A 19,733-nucleotide genomic window follows, 5' to 3' on the forward strand; every position below is an offset into this window, starting at 1 on the left:
ATTCTCTTTCTGCATTATTTGCAATTTAGAAACGTATTTTAATCTAAAAAATTTGAAAAAAATAATTTTTAACTATTTTGGGATTATTTTTTAGTTTTTCAAAATTTTAATTTTTGAAAAAATTGAAATTTTTTGAAACCCATACGTAAAATCGTTCAGAATCATGAAAAAAGTATGGAAAAAAATTGACGATGAAAAATATTAAAAATTATGAGAGAAGTTACAATTTTGATTTTTTCAGAATTTTGAGTTTATTTACATATGTAGTAACTAATAAATATTTTTCCTACTTTTTCATGATGTATTATAATTACATATAAATAGTAATGTCAGAAAAAAAATTGGCACCCTTTAACAACGTATTTTATAATGTGTTGAAATTTCACTAGTGCCTCCCCTTAAATAAATTATAATACTGTATTAAAATACGAAATCTATGTATAAAATATTAAATCTTCATATTCATTGAAACATTTTTAAGACAGTATAGTAATTTTTTCCATACATTAAATTTATTAAAAAAAAATATTTTGCAATTTTAGATTATTGAAGCAACATATATCTTGATATTACACCCACAATTTCTTCTTTTTTCACCACTTATATACATTATAATCGCTAACGGTTATTTTTACTTAATAATCGTCTACCTAACAGAAAATCTTCGAACGCTGGGAATTGAACGCACACCCTAAAACTGATAGATCGCAACCCTAACCAACTAACTACATAACGCACGCTGAAAGAGCTTGCATAGTAGTCAATGATATTTTTCATTTAGAATAAAACTGACGCATGCGCAATTCTACAAAGTCTTTTAAACAGTATGATAATTTTCTTAAACTTGTATAGGAAATTTATCCAGAATCATCTTTCTCATATAAGTATTAAAAAAGTTTAGGTTCTGTATAATGATAGTTTCGTAAAGTATAATATTAATTTTAGTACTCTTAAAAGTATTTCCTTCATTGTATAATAATAATTATTAGCTACAATTTTCTTAATACCCCAGTCGAAAATCCTACGCTATGTTAAGCTGAACAAAAAGTTGTTTTGAAGTATTGAGATAACCATTAGAGAATTGTGAGACAGTAGATAACTAGTTATAGAAAACTTTCAGGAAGCCTGTTATGGCCGATTTTTCGCTTCCACGGAAAGCTTGAAAATAACAAATTTTGTACGTTTTAAACAAAGCATTCAAGTAGCTTTGAGAGAGTTATCAAAGAGTTGCAGGATTTTGCATATATAAAAAGAAAGCGTTCAGGTGGCGAAAATTAAATGAAGCGTCATGGATGTTTCAGGAAACAGCGGAAAAATGACAATGATCAAAAATTAAATTTAACCTTTCTTTCCATCTTTATTTATCTCGTAAAAATATTATGTATTAGATTATTATATTTAAATATTGAAGAATTAAAGAAAAATTATTTACGTCAGACTCGGTATTTCCACAGTCTTTTTAATTTATTCTAAAAGAATAAAGAATATATTATTTATAAAAAATATTCATAAATATCAAGTTTAAAAATAATAATCTTTTTTTTTAAATATTAAATATTTTGTCTTTTTTTAAGAAATTGTATTCATTATTCAATATAAAAGGTTTTCACCGTGTTCGTATTCCTAACCCCAAATTTTGCTCAAGTTATATATAATTTTTTTCGTATATAATTTAAGTGTTTAAAAATAAACGTTTTCTTTGAAAAATAATTTTTATATAATGTATAAAGAATAATTATTAATTGTATAAAACGGATTTACAAATTACTATAGAATTTTTATGATTTTTCGATTTAGTTTAATTTAATGAAATTATTCTAGTTTTCAGGAAGTGTAAAAAAGGTAATTAAATTACATATTAATTTGCAACTTGTGAAAAGCAAATAGAATTGCTTTTTTACACATTAAACCAGGCATTAGGAAAGCATTCACCAAGCAAACTGGTAGACCTTTTGCTAGAAGCTGTCCACAGATATTCAACAAGCTGTAGAAAAAGCTTCCCGTTAAGAAGTCAGAAAGCAAATATCACAGAATTTTAGGTGCGTTCAATTCCCGGCGTTCGAAGATTTTCTGTTAGGTAGACGATTATTAAGTAAAAATAACCGTTAGCGATTATAATGTATATAAGTGGTGAAAAAAGAAGAAATTGTGGGTGTAATATCAAGATATATGGTGCTTCAATAATCTAAAATTGCAAAATATTTTTTTTTAATAAATTTAATGTATGGAAAAAATTACTATACTGTCTTAAAAATGTTTCAATGAATATGAAGATTTAATATTTTATACATAGATTTCGTATTTTAATACAGTATTATAATTTATTTAATATCAATCAAAACTTTAATCATATTAATCTTTATTTTCTTTAGACTTTATTATAAGTTATTTCTCTGTTAATTTAAGATACAATATAAAATTTTTCTTTAGAATGCCACTTTCATCCAACATTTTAATACTCAGTATTAAAATATTTTTTAGACTTTTTCTTTCCGTGTAGCACTATATTCGTAATCCCACTACTGATTACAAATCTGATATTAGATTTTCAAAATTTAAAATATCGTATCAAAAAAAATTAAACACTAATTGAATTCTCTGAAAGTTCGTTACTTTGGGTGTTTTTCCGGTCACTGGTTACGAATCTGATATTAGATTCTCAAAATTCAAAATGTCGGATAAAAAAAATTGGAGACGCATGAAAATCCCCAAAACTTCATATAGCAGAAATGCCATTTGACAGAAATTTATATAACAGAAATTTTATTGGACAAAATATTTACATGGCAGACAATTCATATAACAGACTTTTCATTGGACAGACGTTTGATTGGACAGAATTTTTATCGAACAGAAATGTCACTTAACAGAAATTTTATCTGACAGAATTTCCATTCAACAGAACATAAGTATAGCAGAACTCTCATAGGATAGAATATTTACACGGCAGACGATTCATATAACAGACTTTTCATTGGGCAGACGTTTGATTGGACAGAATTTTTATCGAACAGAAATGTTACTTAACAGAAATTTTATCTGACAGAATTTCCATTCAACAGAACATAAGTATAGCAGAACTCTAATTGGTCATAATTTAACTTTTGCATCATACATTCTCATCCCTGCTATATTTTTAACTTGTCGGTAAAGTAGACGTAGAGGTCAGTAGTTGCTATTTCTTTCTCGCCCCAAAGTTTGAATATTAAATAATAAAACTAATATTTTATTTACTTATAATTATTAGGTATTCATTATCAATAATAATGAAATAAAATATTAGTTTTATTATTTAATATTCAAACTTTGGGTCGAGAAAGAAATAGCAACTACTGACCTCTACGTCTACTTTACCGACAAGTTAAAAATAAAGCAGGAATGAGAATGTATGATGCAAAAGTTAAATTATGACCAATTAGAGTTCTGCTATACTTATGTTCTGTTGAATGGAAATTCTGTCAGATAAAATTTCTGTTAAGTAACATTTCTGTTCGATAAAAATTCTGTTTAATCAAACGTCTGCCCAATGAAAAGTCTGTTATATGAATCGTCTGCCGTGTAAATATTCTATCCAATGAGAGTTCTGCTATACTTATGTTCTGTTGAATGGAAATTCTGTCAGATAAAATTTCTGTTAAGTGACATTTCTGTTCGATAAAAATTATGTCCAATCAAACGTCTGTCCAATGAAAAGTCTGTTATATGAATTGTCTGCCATGTAAATATTCTGTCTAATAAAATTTCTGTTATATAAATTTCTGTCAAATGGCATTTCTGCTATATGAAGTTTAGGGGATTTTCATGCGTCTCAAAAATTGTATTAATTTTTTTATATTTAGCAAATTAAATAAAAGCTTAAAGGTTGTTTTTAGTATTTAGGGTTTTTTGTTTATTTTCATTTCGTTATGATGACTTAACATTTAAAATACATGTTATTAATAAACAGTGAACGAAAGGCTATTGAATAAACAACAAAACTTTAATTTAAACTACTCTATCGTCGGAAATTGTCGGTACGGCAGTATGAGGAGTAGAAATTTGGTGCTGACTTTAAAGCAAGATATTTTAAGTTAGAAAAAAGATAGACTTCTAACTTAGATGGTTGGAAAGCTGATAAAATTCTGCTTCTCAATGTATATCAAGAAATTTTTTTTCTTCTTTTTTGGTATTTATACACCGAAAAGATTTCAAGAAAAAATTTTGCAATTTTCTACTTTCCTACTAATGTTTTTTGACTCCCGGCATAATAATAATAATTGTAGTTCAGAACTTAAGTAAACGAAGTAGTAAGTAGACTTTTTTTAAAACTGTGATGTCATGTTTATTTGAAATTTCTTGTGTTTATTGAAAGTTTAGGTCTCACGGAAGAAGAATATCCCTATTGAAAAAAAACACGTATAATTATACGTATAATAATACGTATAATTATACGTATAATTGTACGTATAATTATACGTATAATTGTACGTATAATTATACGTATTATTATACGTATAATTGTACGTATTATTATACGTATAATTATACGTATAATAAGACATACGAATTTGAAACAAGAATTATACGTATAATTATACGTATAATAATACGTATAATTAATTATACGTATAATAATACGTATAATTATACGTATAATTGTACGTGTTTTTTTTCAATAGGGATATATTTTTGTTTATTAATATATACCTAAATATTATAAAATATAGACACGTATAATAATACGTATAATAATACGTATAATAATACGTATAATTATACGTATAATTGTACGTATTATTATACGTATTATTATACGTATAATTATACGTATTATTATACATATAATTATAATTCTATTAAAAATAGAATAATACAATAGAATAGATTAATTAGTAGCAAAATTGCGCTGAAAATTTTTAGAAATTTTAAAATGCAAATTAAATTTCACGAAAAAAAATATCGTCGAATGTCAATTCAAGCAGTCACCCATCCAAGTACTAACCGCGTCCAACGTTGCTTAACTTCCGTGATCTGATGAGAACTTGTTCCTTCGCCTTGGTGTTTCCGCTGTCTTGTCTTGATTAATAACTTTGTCGTATAAGTATCACTAAAAGTGAGGTGCGATACAATACTTATACGACAAAGTTATTAATCAAGACAAGACAGCGGAAACACCAAGGCGAAAGAACAAGTTCTCATCAGATCACGGAAGTTAAGCAACGTTGGACGCGGTTAGTACTTGGATGGGTGACTGCTTGAATTGACATTCGACGATATTTTTTTTCGTGAAATTTAATTTGCATTTTAAAATTTCTAAAAATTTTCAGCGTTATTTTGCTACTAATTAATCTATTCTATTCTATTATTCTATTTTTAATAGAATTATAATTATACGTATAATAATACGTATAATTATACGTATTATTATACGTATAATTAATTATACGTATTATTATACGTATAATTATACGTATAATTCTTGTTTCAAATTCGTATGTCTTATTATACGTATAATTATACGTATAATAATACGTACAATTATACGTATAATAATACGTATAATTATACGTACAATTATACGTATAATTATACGTACAATTATACGTATAATTATACGTATTATTATACGTATAATTATACGTGTTTTTTTTCAATAGGGATACCAAAAAAAATTTTTTCATTTAGTCAGTTCCATAAAAAAAACCAGATTAAAGTGTCAAAAAATCGCCTTTTTACCACTTTTTGAAGTACAGTAAAATGAAAACGCAACATGACAAAAATCTCAACAAGGATTTAAATGAAAGATTAAACCTTCAACTTTAAGTCCCATAACTGTAACTGCATCTTGTTCCTCGGGGGTTTACGGTGTTACAGATTAGGAATTTAAAATTTATTTTAAATAATAAATTAATAATAGATAAATTTTTCTTAGATTATTTGATTTAATAAGACATGGTTTTTAAGAGTTTTATGGTTTTCTGAAAACATAAAAAAGAACATTATTTTCTTAAATATTAATAAGTCCGTTAAAAATAACTTAATTTTTTTTGAGATTTGTGACTTTAAACTTAATAATAAAATAATTTCGTAATTGTATAGTCGTAATCTTCTACAGCGAAAACCCCCGAGGAACAAGCTGCAAAAAAATTCATTCAGTTTTGAAAATTTTTGATGACATTTAAAATTTTTTTAATCCAACTTTCGATTCGTCAATAAAAACGTATAAAACTTCCAAGTGACATGTTCCAAATAAATACAGTTATGGAAATCGATTTTTAAAAAGTGTTCTCTCTCTTTCCTAGATATTTTGACAATTTGAGATAGCGATTAAATGATAAATAACTTTCAACGCAATTGTCGCATTCGCTTTTCAGTTATGGGACTTAAAGTTTAAGGGTTTAAGCTTTCATTTAAGTCCTTATAAAGATTTTTATCATGTTGCGTTTTCGTTTTACAGTGCTTCAAAAAGTCCTAAAAAGGTTATTTTTTGACACTTTAATATGTTTTTTTATGGAACAGACCAAATGAAATTTTTTTTTGTATATTCTTGCTTCGTGAGACCTAAACTTTCAATAAACACAATAAATTTTAAATAAACACCACATCACTATTTTTTGTAACCCTATTTTTATCAAATAGTTTAATTTATTTAAATTAATAAAAAAAAATTGTTGTGTTAAATCATATTTAATTACATCAAATAACCGTATATTTTAGTAAAATAAATAAATAAGTTATGTGAAAAAACTTATTATTTTTTTTGTTATTTATTATATTCAAATAAATATTTACTTGATATAATAACAATTTATTTGGTTTAAATAAATTAAATTGAAATAATTTGAAGTCATTTGAATTAAACATATATTTTTTAGATGCAAATAACAAATATTTGATCTAAATAAATATATTTCAAATAATTTTAACTAATTAAACTAAACAATTTTTTTTCTTTGTAAATCATATGAAAAGTTTCCAAAATATTAGCGCGCGCTATAGAACTAGGACTATAGGAACCCCTATGTCTTGACAACCCGTCATACTTTGTATGCATTCTTCACAGATTTTAAAATAAGGTTCACTAACGCTACGATTTGAGCTGGATGGCAGAATAGTTGGAAGAAAATAATTTTAAGATATTAGCCCCTACGCAGAATCTTATCAGAAATCTTGAAAGTAACTATATATGAAAAAAGAAACGGAGCAACATAGGTCAAAAATCAGGAACCAAATAACACATGTGACCACAATATTTCATCAATATTACATGACAATATTGCGAATATTGCAACGTAATATTGAGGCAATATTGTTAAAACATTGATTATGTCCGCCCTGAGGTACCTAATATAATTGACAAGCAATATTTAGGTAACATTGCCTGAAAATATTGAGTCAAATAGCTTTGCAATATTGCTGTCAACGTTATTTATATCCTCAATATTGACCAAATATTGCTACTATACTGCGCATAATATTCGCATAGTTTTATAGCTATTTTATTCTTACTCGAAGCAATATTGCCAGGCAATGTTACTATTGCTTAGCAATATTACGTCAATAGCTTTGCCACAATAAATATCGGAATTAGAAAAAAGAGTTAAATCTGTTAATAATTTATTAATTTGTTTGCATTATTGTAAATTTCTCAAACAATATTGAGGAAATTTTAAATAAAGGAAAGGCTTATTTAGTTATTTGGTATCATTAACATTTAAATGATAAACTTAATTTTTTTCGGAGTAAGTTAGCATGTAAATGTTAATGCAACCAAATAACCGTAAATATGTCTTTCCATTATTTACAATATACATAAAATTGTTAAACAACCAAATAATAATTATTGCTTAAAGTTTGCCGAACAATATTGTCTAAATATTACCAGGAAAAATTATCTAAACATTACCAGACAATATTTCCTTAGGGCGGATATAATCAATATTGTGGACAGATGTTATATGTTATTTCGTCAATAACAAAAGCACATTTAAAATAAAAAATTTCTACTATTTTTCGTCTAACTTAACTGGTTTACATTGACAATACAATTTTTTTTCAACATAGTGACAGCTATTTATTTTAAGAGCATATTTATAATTTGATTTAAAGTTACATATTTTTCTTAGTAGAAATTTGATTGTTTTGTTTAAATGAGAAGGATTTATCTTAAAAGATGAAACATGAACTAGAATATAGCTATGTCAAATCAAGTATAAGTAGTACAAAAATAGCATAACATTTTTCTAAATTAAATTTTTATAAAATCCTAAAAAGAGATATTTAGATATTGACTAAAAAAATAAACAGATATAAAGATATATTGAATTGACTGCACGTAAGTTATGTAAAAAAAACATAGATTAATTCCTTAAATGGTACAAATAAAATTTTTATTTTAAATAAATAAAATTTATTTCAAACAAATAAATATTTATTTCGTTCTGAGACAAATGCATCGTTCCTCTGGATGTAATGCTTCCACAAAATAAATGATAACTAGATGATGTACGTATTTAATATAATAATTAAAATATTTTTTATAATGCAGATAATAAAAATAAATGAAAAATATTTTGCTTAAGGATGAACAAAATAAAGAAATATTGATAGGAAACATTTATATTTGCATTATAACATTATAAAATTTTCGGAATTTTTTAATTATAAGATTAATATTTTCAAAAATTTATAAAAATGTTTTTCTTTAAAAATCTTACGTAAACCGTTTTCGTACTCAAAAAATTTAAAAAATTAATTGAATTTAATATTTAAAATATTACTTACCACATTAATTAGTTGAACAAAAGCAAGGCCAAATCTAACAAGAACATTTTCTGTCATATTTTTAACTGGTCGTATTAATTTATTATAGCCTCTAAATAAATCACGAACTAATCTTTCCTCATCTTCTGAACAGAATCCTACAAATTATACAATTTATTTAAATTTAATAATTATTCCTTATTAAATGTATACTACAAATATATTTTATAGAAGCAGTGGATTGTTACCAATACAAAGTACGAATGACAGTAAAAAAAATAAAAAAAATTTTTGAGAGAAATGCATTTTGTCGTATTGCTACGAATACCCACGGAACACTGGATTAACTTTTCTCTCTCGTCCTGGAATCAATAACAGCCACCCTCGAATCAGTCAGTTAGATTCCTCCCTTGCCTAATGTTATATTATATTTCTACATAGTTGTATGGGGTTCAAAAATTCTTATTATACTATATCTGGTAAAATCTGACAATTTGAATTTGAAAATTTTGCTTGTTGACTTGAAACTGCAAATCTGTATTATTATTATTATTATTATTATTTTTTTTTTTTTTTGTTGACAAAATTGACATTTTTGGGTTACCATTTTTCATTTGTAGTCACTTTTTCATGATCATTTCATCACCTGGAAGAAAATTTAGTATAAAGGGCATTATTCCTTATCTGCCCTAGTAAAAAATTAAAGTTATTGGATTGGCTTGTATCTTTACTAAATTTATTGTCCTACCTAAGAGTATAACAAATCCCTAAAACATTAGTACATAAAATTGTAGAAAATAGTGAGAATTGAATTCTTGACTTTTTTAAGTGATGCTGTCATGTTCAAATCTGTATAATTATCACAAAGATTAAAACTAAAAAAATCAAAAATTGTTTTGTTTTTTTATTGTAAATTACAATTCGTAGAGGGCGCCAAAGTAGAGGTCTAAAATTTGTAAGGTTTTGCGGTAGCCTCTACAGAGCCGCCCCTGACAGTCCAAAATCAAAAAACCAAATTTTTTTTAATATATATGATTACCCATGATTATTCCTATGTAGGAATCTTTATGAGAACATACATGGGATCTCATGTAAGATTCTACCTAAGATTTTACATGGATTTTTATAAAGGATCCGATGTAAGAGTTCACCATATAGGACTACATGTGGGATTTCATGTGTGAATTTCACTGCTTTAATTGTCCATTTATGTTACCAAGTAGGAAATTCTATAAGAAATTCTATAGGAAATTATATGGCAAATTCCAATCTAGATGTAGATCAACATAGTTCCACTCTTACGCCGCCAGATGGTGATAATTTTTGTTCCTATGTGGGGATTTATGTATTTCGACATTGCCCTCACATTTAGTAATTTTAGTTATTTTTGTATTTCCTCTAGGAGTCTAGTAACCCTAATAAGATAATTAGTTTTCCGCGCGAAGAGAGATATAACTTGTTTGGCTGTCATAGAGTATAGTGGTATTTCGCCTTGCCTCATAAATGTAATTCTAAAATATATTAAATTTATATTGTTAATATTATCTTCAGTTGTTCGTTATTGTAGTGACACCTAAAAATATAGGAAACATTCTGGAGTCATAAATAAATTAATCATAATTTCCCATACTTATAGTCGAGATCAGTCTTGAATACTATAAAAGCTGAGACTCTAACTCAGAAGATGTATTGCAAAGCACAATTTTTTTCCTTTCAGATGAATTGCAGTAATATTATTTCATTTTTAATAAAATAATTTTTAATTTTTATAAACTGCCGTCTGCCAACTGAAACTTCCTATATGAAATCCTATATTGTTTCCTTTATATAATTCTATGTGAAATATTATATACACTGAAAAAAAAATTTATTTGATTCAAATACTTCAAATTATTTGAAAAATATTTAATTGGTTCAAATACTTTTTATTTGGATCAAAAAAATATGTATTTGATTCAAATAACTTGAATTATTTGAATCGCATTTATTTGAACCAAATAAATCGTATTTGGTTCAATTAAATAATTAATTGAATTGAATAAATGAATTTATTTAATACAAATAATGAGTTACTTGAAACTATTCATTCATTTATTTCACTCAAATATTTCGTTTATTTGATACAAATAAAAAGTATTTGACACAATAAATTTATGTAATTAATTCAAATAAACTGAATTATTTAATACAAATAATTCGTTATTTAATCCTAATACACTATTTTATCAAGACAAATAAACAAATATTTCAATTAATTAAATATTTATTTGAAACGATAATAATGATTTACTTGAAACAATTAATTTATTTATTTTACTCAAATATTTCGTTTTATTGAAACAAATAAAAAGTATTTGATACATTAACTTTATTTAATGGATTCAAGTAAACTAAATTATTTAATACTAATACACTATTTTATCAAGACAAATAAAAAAATATTTCAATCAATTCAATATTTATTTGATACGATAATAATGATTTACTTGAAACAATTAATTTATTTATTTCACTCAAATATTTCATTTTATTGAAACAAATAAAAAGTATTTGATACAATAACTTTATTTAACTGATTCAAGTCAACTAAATTATTTAATACTAATACACTATTTTATCAAGACAAATAAAAAAATATTTTAATCAATAAAATGTTTACTTGAAACGAAAATAATGAGTTACTAGCAACTATTAATATATTTATTTCACTCAAATATTTCATTTTTTTGATACAAATAAAAAGTATTTGATGCAATAAATTTATTAATTCTAATTAATTAAATTATTTAATATAAATAATGCTTTATTCAATGTTAATACACTATTTTATTAAGGGAAAATAAAATATTTTGATCAATTAAATATTGAAGTGTAATAAGAATAATGAGTTATTTGATACTATTCATTTATTTATATATATATATATTATTTAATATTCTAAGTACAAAAGTCAAATATTTTTTCATCAACAAAAAATTAATGATTAATTAATTAATCAACAAAAATTTATGTTTATTATTAATTAATGTTTATTAATTCAGAACAACGAAAAACACGTTTTTAATAAAAATATATTTACACTTTTTTTGAAAATTCACCTGGGATGATTCATGATAATAATCATGAAGCATATAATTAATTATATTTTATAAATTGGATTTAATTGAAAAATATAATTTAATATCTTAATTTTAACTAAATGATGTTAAGCACTTTTCTGAGTTAGGTCTTTTGCAAGTTTAAATGACATCAAGAAGTTAATATTCGTTTTCACGTAGCGTGCGTAGCGTAGTTGGTAAAGCGTTAGATTCATAATCCGTAGGTCGTAGGTTCGATTCCTCCCATGCGTTAGATTTATTTATTTCTCAGGTTTGCGTTTAATCATTGATTCTATTATGAATTAGTTGACAAATGAAAATATCCGATCATTATTATTTATATTTGAGTAAGAATTTAATTTAGAAATGTAAGAATTAGTAAATAAATATGTTATTTATTCAATTCAAATTTTGATTTATTTGAATCAAAAAATTCTTACATTTTATGCAAATAAATTATGTATTTGGATCAAATAAAATAATAATTTCCGCAATTAAAGAGGTTTTTGTTTCAATTAAAACAATTACTTATGACAAATAACCGAATATTTGATTCAAGAAAATTTTTAGTTGTTTCAAGAAAAATATTTTATTAATGCAAATAAATATTTATTTGAATCAAAAAACATGCAGTATTGAATGAAATAATTTTCATAATTGATTCAAATAATTATTTATTAGCTTTGAATACTCCATTGCATTTATTTGATTTGAATATTTTGTATTTGATTCAAATAACTATTTATTTGATACGATAAAATAAAATACTTATGTCTAGTAAATATTTATTTGAATGGAATAATTTTCATAATTGATTCAAATAATTATTTATTTGCTTTGAATATTCCATTTATTTGATTTGAATACTTTGTATTTGATTCAAATAACTATTTATTTGATACGATAAAATAAAATACTTAGGTTTAGTAAATTTGTATTTGGTTCAAATACATATTTATTGGATAATAGACAAGTAAATTATGTATTTGGATCAAATACTTTTTATTTGATCCAAATAAATTTTTTTTTCGGTGTAGATATTTCAGAATCTACATGAAATTCTATGTGATTTCTTATGTTCAAATCAATCATATATGTGACCGGGTCTGAGAAAACGGTGTTATCGACCAAAAAATCAATTTTTTTATGATGGTTTCTCATAGTTTAAGGTCCTAAAAATACAATGCAACTAGTCTCGAATGTTAAAAAAGTTTTTTTGCATTTGTTTAAAGAAATAAAAAAAAAATTTTTCGAAAAATTTTGTTAACTAAAATATAAGTAATTCTAAGATAAAAATCATTCTTGGTATTTTTGTTTAAAATAAAAAATTTTTCAAAATTAACGAAAAACTCGACGTAAATCCTTGAAGATAATCTCCAGGTATATCTGTTATCGGCGACCTGGTTGTCTAAGTGTTAAAGATATTTTCTCAAACCTCAAATATGAATGCTAAAACCATTAAAAAAATCCGAGCTAAATTCTCGGCGATGATCCTAAAGTATACCCATCATCGGCAACCTGGTTCTGTAGGTAAAAAATAACCATGGATTATTGTGTGGTTGTCAGTTCTGAATGTGCATAAAAAATTTCAGTCCTCTAGGACATCAGCAAGTCGTTTAAATTAAATTTTTAAATTTCATATTTTGACTCTTGCAAAACAAATTGTTTATAACAATAACACTGATGTTCAAAAAATTATTTAACCATAAAAATTGTGTTTAGCATAAAAAGTGTTATAAACAATTTGTTTTGCAGAAGTTAATTTGCCCAACTTTGAAAAATTAACTTTTTCATTAGAAAAAATAAGAAAAAACCAATTTTTTTTCTTTTCTTCTGTTTGCCTAAGTTTTTGTTAAACTTTGAAATATTAATTTTCAAAGTAGCAAAAATTAAAAAAAATAATTTTTTTCATGATTTGTTCATATTTTTGCAAAATAAAATTTACCTTTAGCCGGACATTTCAAAGTTATTATAATTTTACACCTTGATATTTCGAATCTTATATATAATATTACGTGCTGATTGGAAAATTCCTTGTGAATTTTAAAAATGAAAATAAGGGTTGCTACTCTTTTTGGAAACCTGAAAAACCTGGAAAAGAAAATTTTACTAGTTTGTATTAAATTTTCTGCAATTAAGAAAATTAGTGTATCAAATTCGGACAAGTAAATGATTTTCTTGAATAAATAATACTTCTTTTTCAGTATATGGAAAAGGCAACTAAAAAGAATAAAAACCCCTGTAAAAAGACCATTTCTTCCTTTTCGAAATCTTCATGAAAAATTAGAAAATAAATAACCCCATCAGGTGCAAAGTATATTTAAAACTTTTAGTACTCATTGAAACCCTGGCTGTCATGATACTTTTCAATTGTTTTTGCTTCCTCATGAGAAAGCTTTGCATTCGTGACGATTTTCAATTTATCAAATGAAGGTTATATTGACTCATTTTTATCTAGAATTAATATATTAACGGGTATAAAATAAACCCTTTCGTACAAAATACTTAATAATAGTGACATAGATAGTCACATGAATGCCCATATAAGGTGTGTTGATCAGTTCTGATCAAATATCCAGATGTATGGGTGTATGTGTATTTTTTAAAATAACTTTTTTACAAATTTTAATTAATTTTTGTCAAAATTATATTCCTGGCATGAAAACGAATCGATTGATGTATATAAAGTTTACATTTTACCAATATTCAGGATTGAAGCCCAAGCCTGAATCAATGATGCGGAAGTCTGTTTCTAGCTTCGTCAGGCCTGATCCCACTGTCGCTTTCAAACTGCTAAATCATTATTACAATAATATTCTCACTATATTATATTGTTATAAATTATATTATTAATAAAATAATATATATATAATAATTATTATTAGAAATTATTAATTTTATATATATTCATATTTATATATATTTTATATATATATATACATATGTAAAATTAATAATTATTATTTTAAATTACTGTACTGCTGTAGATTATAGTAAAATTAATACACCAAAAATATTTTTAAAAAATATTTGAATGCTCATTTGAAATTATTTGAATTGATAATTTTTAAAACCTTCTTTTAACAATTTAAAATTAATTATACATATAAACACACTTAATTATTTTAGACGAGTCAGGCTTTATGAAGTGCCCTATAAAAATTTTTTAAATCAAAAAAGTTATAAACAATTTAAGTTTTATGGACGATATTTTTAAAAAATTCACAATTTTTTAAGTTTACATTGAAAAAATATTTTATGACTGGGATTTTATTATTAAATATATGGAATTTTATAGAAGTAATGTTGATGTAAAAAATTTTATTTTTTAATTAAAAATTGGGTACTTTTTTATAATCGCTCTAACGCCAGTCAAATGTTCAAAAACGTGAAAAAAATGAAAAATCAAAATTTTGATTTTTGAAAAGTGCAATCTTGTAGGACATAAGATGGCGCATCTTTTTTTCCTTTGAGTTTTTTTTGTAGATCAAAAAATAGAGTTAATATATGCAAAACACTTAAAAATTTTATTTCACAAATTTCATTCAATTTTTAAACATAAATCATAGTATCTTTGACAAATTTCAATGAATCTTATTGAAAATTAATATACATACGTATTTAGGTCCATAGAAGACGACAACATAATCAAAAATATTAAAATCATCAATTGTTTATTTATAATTAATTGTAAATGAAGACTTGTCAATAATAATGTTTACTTACCTTTGTCGACATAAAGTGTGTGGGGAACTTCAGAGTTGAAGAAACTTCCAGTGAGACATTTGTTTATCATAATGTAAGGAAGTTTTTTGTAAAATTGAAAAACAATTTATCAACAACTTTAGAAAATATAGAACGTTTAAGAAAACATGCGCGACGCGCTAGCGAGTCTCCGCGCGGAGAATTGCAAACAAGAGTTGTAGAGGACCGAAAATACAGAAACAAATATTGTCACTACATTCTTAGAAATGTTTTTCAAATAAAATATGTGTTAATTTTATGAAAATGCAAATTAAATTTGAACAACTGTTTTTTTAATATTTACTAAATAATCAATAGTTTTAAAATATTTTGGTGCTTGTATGTACTGTTTGTGCAGTTTGCAAATAAGTTTTTTAATAATTAATATTAAGGTATATCTTTATTTTCTGTTTCTTCATTTTTTAAAGAAATTAGTGTATTGTTACATATCAACAGTGATAGTATGTTGGCTCCATTTTCAAAACATAATATATCACAACATAACATAACGTCCTTCTTAACTCTTGTGTGCAATTCTCCGCGCGGAGACTCGCTAGCGCGTCGCGCATGTTTTCTTAAACGTTCTATATTTTCTAAAGTTGTTGATAAATTGTTTTTCAATTTTACAAAAAACTTCCTTACATTATGATAAACAAATGTCTCACTGGAAGTTTCTTCAACTCTGAAGTTCCCCACACACTTTATGTCGACAAAGGTAAGTAAACATTATTATTGACAAGTCTTCATTTACAATTAATTATAAATAAACAATTGATGATTTTAATATTTTTGATTATGTTGTCGTCTTCTATGGACCTAAATACGTATGTATATTAATTTTCAATAAGATTCATTGAAATTTGTCAAAGATACTATGATTTATGTTTAAAAATTGAATGAAATTTGTGAAATAAAATTTTTAAGTGTTTTGCATATATTAACTCTATTTTTTGATCTACAAAAAAAACTCAAAGGAAAAAAAGATGCGCCATCTTATGTCCTACAAGATTGCACTTTTCAAAAATCAAAATTTTGATTTTTCATTTTTTTCACGTTTTTGAACATTTGACTGGCGTTAGAGCGATCGGCCAAGCGCTCGGCGAGTTATTGCAGGCAGCTACTCAATTAAAAAAATAAATTAATTTGTTAATCTTATTATTTAATTACTAATTAAGTAAATATTAATTATTAAATTATTAAGTTAAAATTTGTTACATGTAATACAATGAAGATTAAATGTCTTCCATTTTATATATACGATACTTTTACATTTTACGATACTCTTTTGTTTTACAAGTCACATGATTTGCTCACATTGTTATAATGAAAATATACTTTTATGCTTTAATCATTTTATTCTGAATGTAAATAATTTTTCATTTATACGTGTAGTGCAGAGAATTTGACCGGGCCCAGACTAGGCACGACCATGGCCATGGTACACGGAGAAAATCTGAAAACACTGAGTATTTTTTCTCACAGCACGGACTACTGTGTAAACCAAAAAATTAAATTCCAGAGTTCTGAAAGTTCTGCACACAGCACTGAATGCTCTGCAGAAAATAATCACAACTTTTTTTGACAGTAGTCAGAGTTTTGTTTTATATTAGTTGACAACAGATTATTCAGAGCTACGAATGTAGCAATAAATTCTTTGCTCGAATTCGTGACTGCTGTTCTCACAGCTCTGAGTACTATGTAGAATTATTTTTTAGGATTTAAGAAATAAAAGAACATTAAACCTTTAATAAAAAATAGACAACAATTTTAAACAAGCGTTCATGACAATTTTAATCAATTTTAGATGTTTTCTAATATTTTTATGAAATACAGATTATTTGACTAAGATTATTCATATTTTTTTTTACTTCGTTTTTCAAAACTTAATGGAAGGAGATTTTAGGCAAAGGGTTTAGTTCAAAAGAAAACGATAACGTTTAAATTTAACTTTAGTTAGTTTACTTATATTTTGTGTCAAAGGTGTTTATGTGAATACATCTCAACGAATACTGAATATATTTTTCTTTTCTGCTCTTCAAATCTTCGTCCTTTTTTCCCCTTCCTTCCTCCATTGTTCACGCGCCGTTAAGTCTCGCTCCCTGTCTTGTAGGTAACGACCCATTGTTACTAAAAAGGCAGCAGGTAGCCGACTTTTGGGTAAGGCTCGATGTTCGCAATTTTGAAATATTACTGAAAACAAGAAAGAGAAAACACCACAAACCCGAGTCAGCCCTATTTACATTCTGACTCTCAAATTTTATTTACTTATTCTTATTTTTTCATTTTCAGCCCAACTGAAATATTTTTATTTCAGTTGTCAGACAAATAAATCAGCCCAGTTGATAACCTTTTTTATCAACTGTCAGAGATCAGCCCAGCTGTAAACCTTTTTTATCAACTGTCAGATGTCAGACCAGTCGAGAGATTATTTCTTTCAGACTGACAGGAGCGTATATCAGTTTATTATTTATTTTTTTAAACTGAACAGCAGTTTCTCATCATGTGATGAAACGAATAGGACTTTACAAAGGATCAAATTCCAACACCAAAAATTACAATAACCCAAACGCAAAAAAAAAACCAAACCTAAATTACATTTTCAGAACAATAAAACAATAAATTTTTTGTATTTCGAACATCCTCCCCCGTACTTTGTACTTATGGAGTTTGTGTAATCTTTACCAGCTTGCATGTTGGTCGTACTAGGGACGTTTTCCCTAACCTAACCCTTGCAACCCGGTTATTTTTGTCCTTTCCAGGGAATACCTCCGATATTACTCCTTTTTTCCATATGTTTCGGGGAGTATTGTAATCAGCTACTATGACTACGTCTCCCACGCTTAATTTTTCGTTTTCACTTATCCATTTTTTTCGAGGAAGTAGTGTTGGGAGGTACTCTCTCAACCACCTTTTCCAGAAAGCATTTATAAGTGCCTGTGCAACTCGCCATTGTTTTCGGGTGCAGTCTTTGAGAGCCTCAAATCGACCTATTGTGCAGTTACCTGTAGACGACCCTAGTAAAAAGTGATTTGGCGTCAGAGCTTCTTGATCCCTAGGATCTACCGACAAGTGAGTTAGTGGACGCGTATTGATACAGTGCTCAACCTCTGCAAGTAGGGTAATTAAAACTTCCTCTTTTGGAGCCTGGTCACGTAGTATCACTTTCAGAGCGGTTTTGACGGACCTTACCAGACGTTCCCAAGCGCCTCCCATGTGCGGAGATTCCGGTGGAATAAAGGTCCACTTAATACCTAGATTTACCATAAATTTTTCTTGAGCTTGGAAGTTTAGTTCCTTTTGGGTTTTGAGGAGTTCGTTGTTTGCTCCGTTGAAATTTCTCCCGTTATCGGAATACATAACCTGTGTCTGTCCCCGTCTGGCGATCAAACCTCGTAGGGCCATTATCGCTAAGTCTTTATTTGCGCCGTGAGCTAACTCTATATGTATGGCTCTCGTTGTTAGACACGTAAAAAGGGCCCCCCAGCGTTTTTCTCTCCTGCGCCCTATTTTAACAATCATCGGTCCGAAGTAGTCCACCCCGCAATGTGTGACCTCTTGCATTAGGATTTTTGAACGAATAAGAAAGGGAGACAAAAAACCCAGGGCATCAAATACGGACATAATTACACGTAAGAAGTCGCGCTTGGTTGGTCTCTTGTTTCCGCTTAGTATTTCCTTTGGGATTTTATCTAACTCAATTTTGAATATAAAGGTGTCCGTAGGGGTGTTCCAGCACAGGCCCAGAGTTTTCTCTTCCCCGAAATCGTCGGATTTAAATTGTATCAGTTTGAAATCATTCACACGGTGAACGGAGGAATTTAATAAATCGCGATTGTTTGATGTCCAAGCATGCATCTTGAAACACCCGGCAAGATTAATTTCTGTTACCTCTTCCATAGTTTGTACTGCTTCTTCCTCAGTGTCTACACTTAACAAAAAATCGTCTACGTATATGTTTTCTATTATCGCGGTTGCTGATTAGGGAAACGTTTCTCGAAATTCTTCCGCGTTTGTATTTTTTACATAAATAGCACTGCTTGGTGAGCATTTTGAACCGAATATCAATGTTGTCATTTGATACACTTCAGGAGGTTTGTTTCTGTCTATTCCCCTCCACAGAAAACGTTGAGCATTGCGATCCTGACGCCT

General features: G+C 26.6%; 1 protein-coding gene across 1 annotated transcript in view; it reads right to left on the reverse strand.

The window, feature by feature from the left end:
- The window catches only part of LOC127284387 (acetylcholine receptor subunit beta-like 1), a 45,046-nt gene extending 35,955 nt beyond the window's left edge, over window positions 1–9,091 (reverse strand). The window contains exons 1-2 of the mRNA XM_051309790.1: window positions 8,991–9,091; window positions 8,764–8,900 (exon numbers count right to left, since the gene is read on the reverse strand). Coding sequence (XP_051165747.1) covers window positions 8,764–8,900; window positions 8,991–9,048 — 195 coding nt within the window. The 5' untranslated portion in view covers window positions 9,049–9,091. The remainder of the gene's footprint in view (window positions 1–8,763; window positions 8,901–8,990) is intronic.
- Window positions 9,092–19,733: the final 10,642 nt, after the last annotated feature.

The sequence above is a fragment of the Leptopilina boulardi genome, unplaced genomic scaffold (assembly GCF_019393585.1).
Source record: "Leptopilina boulardi isolate dan_hultmark-lab unplaced genomic scaffold, ZJU_Lbou_2.1 LbouV2_324, whole genome shotgun sequence".
NCBI lineage: Eukaryota > Metazoa > Arthropoda > Insecta > Hymenoptera > Figitidae > Leptopilina > Leptopilina boulardi.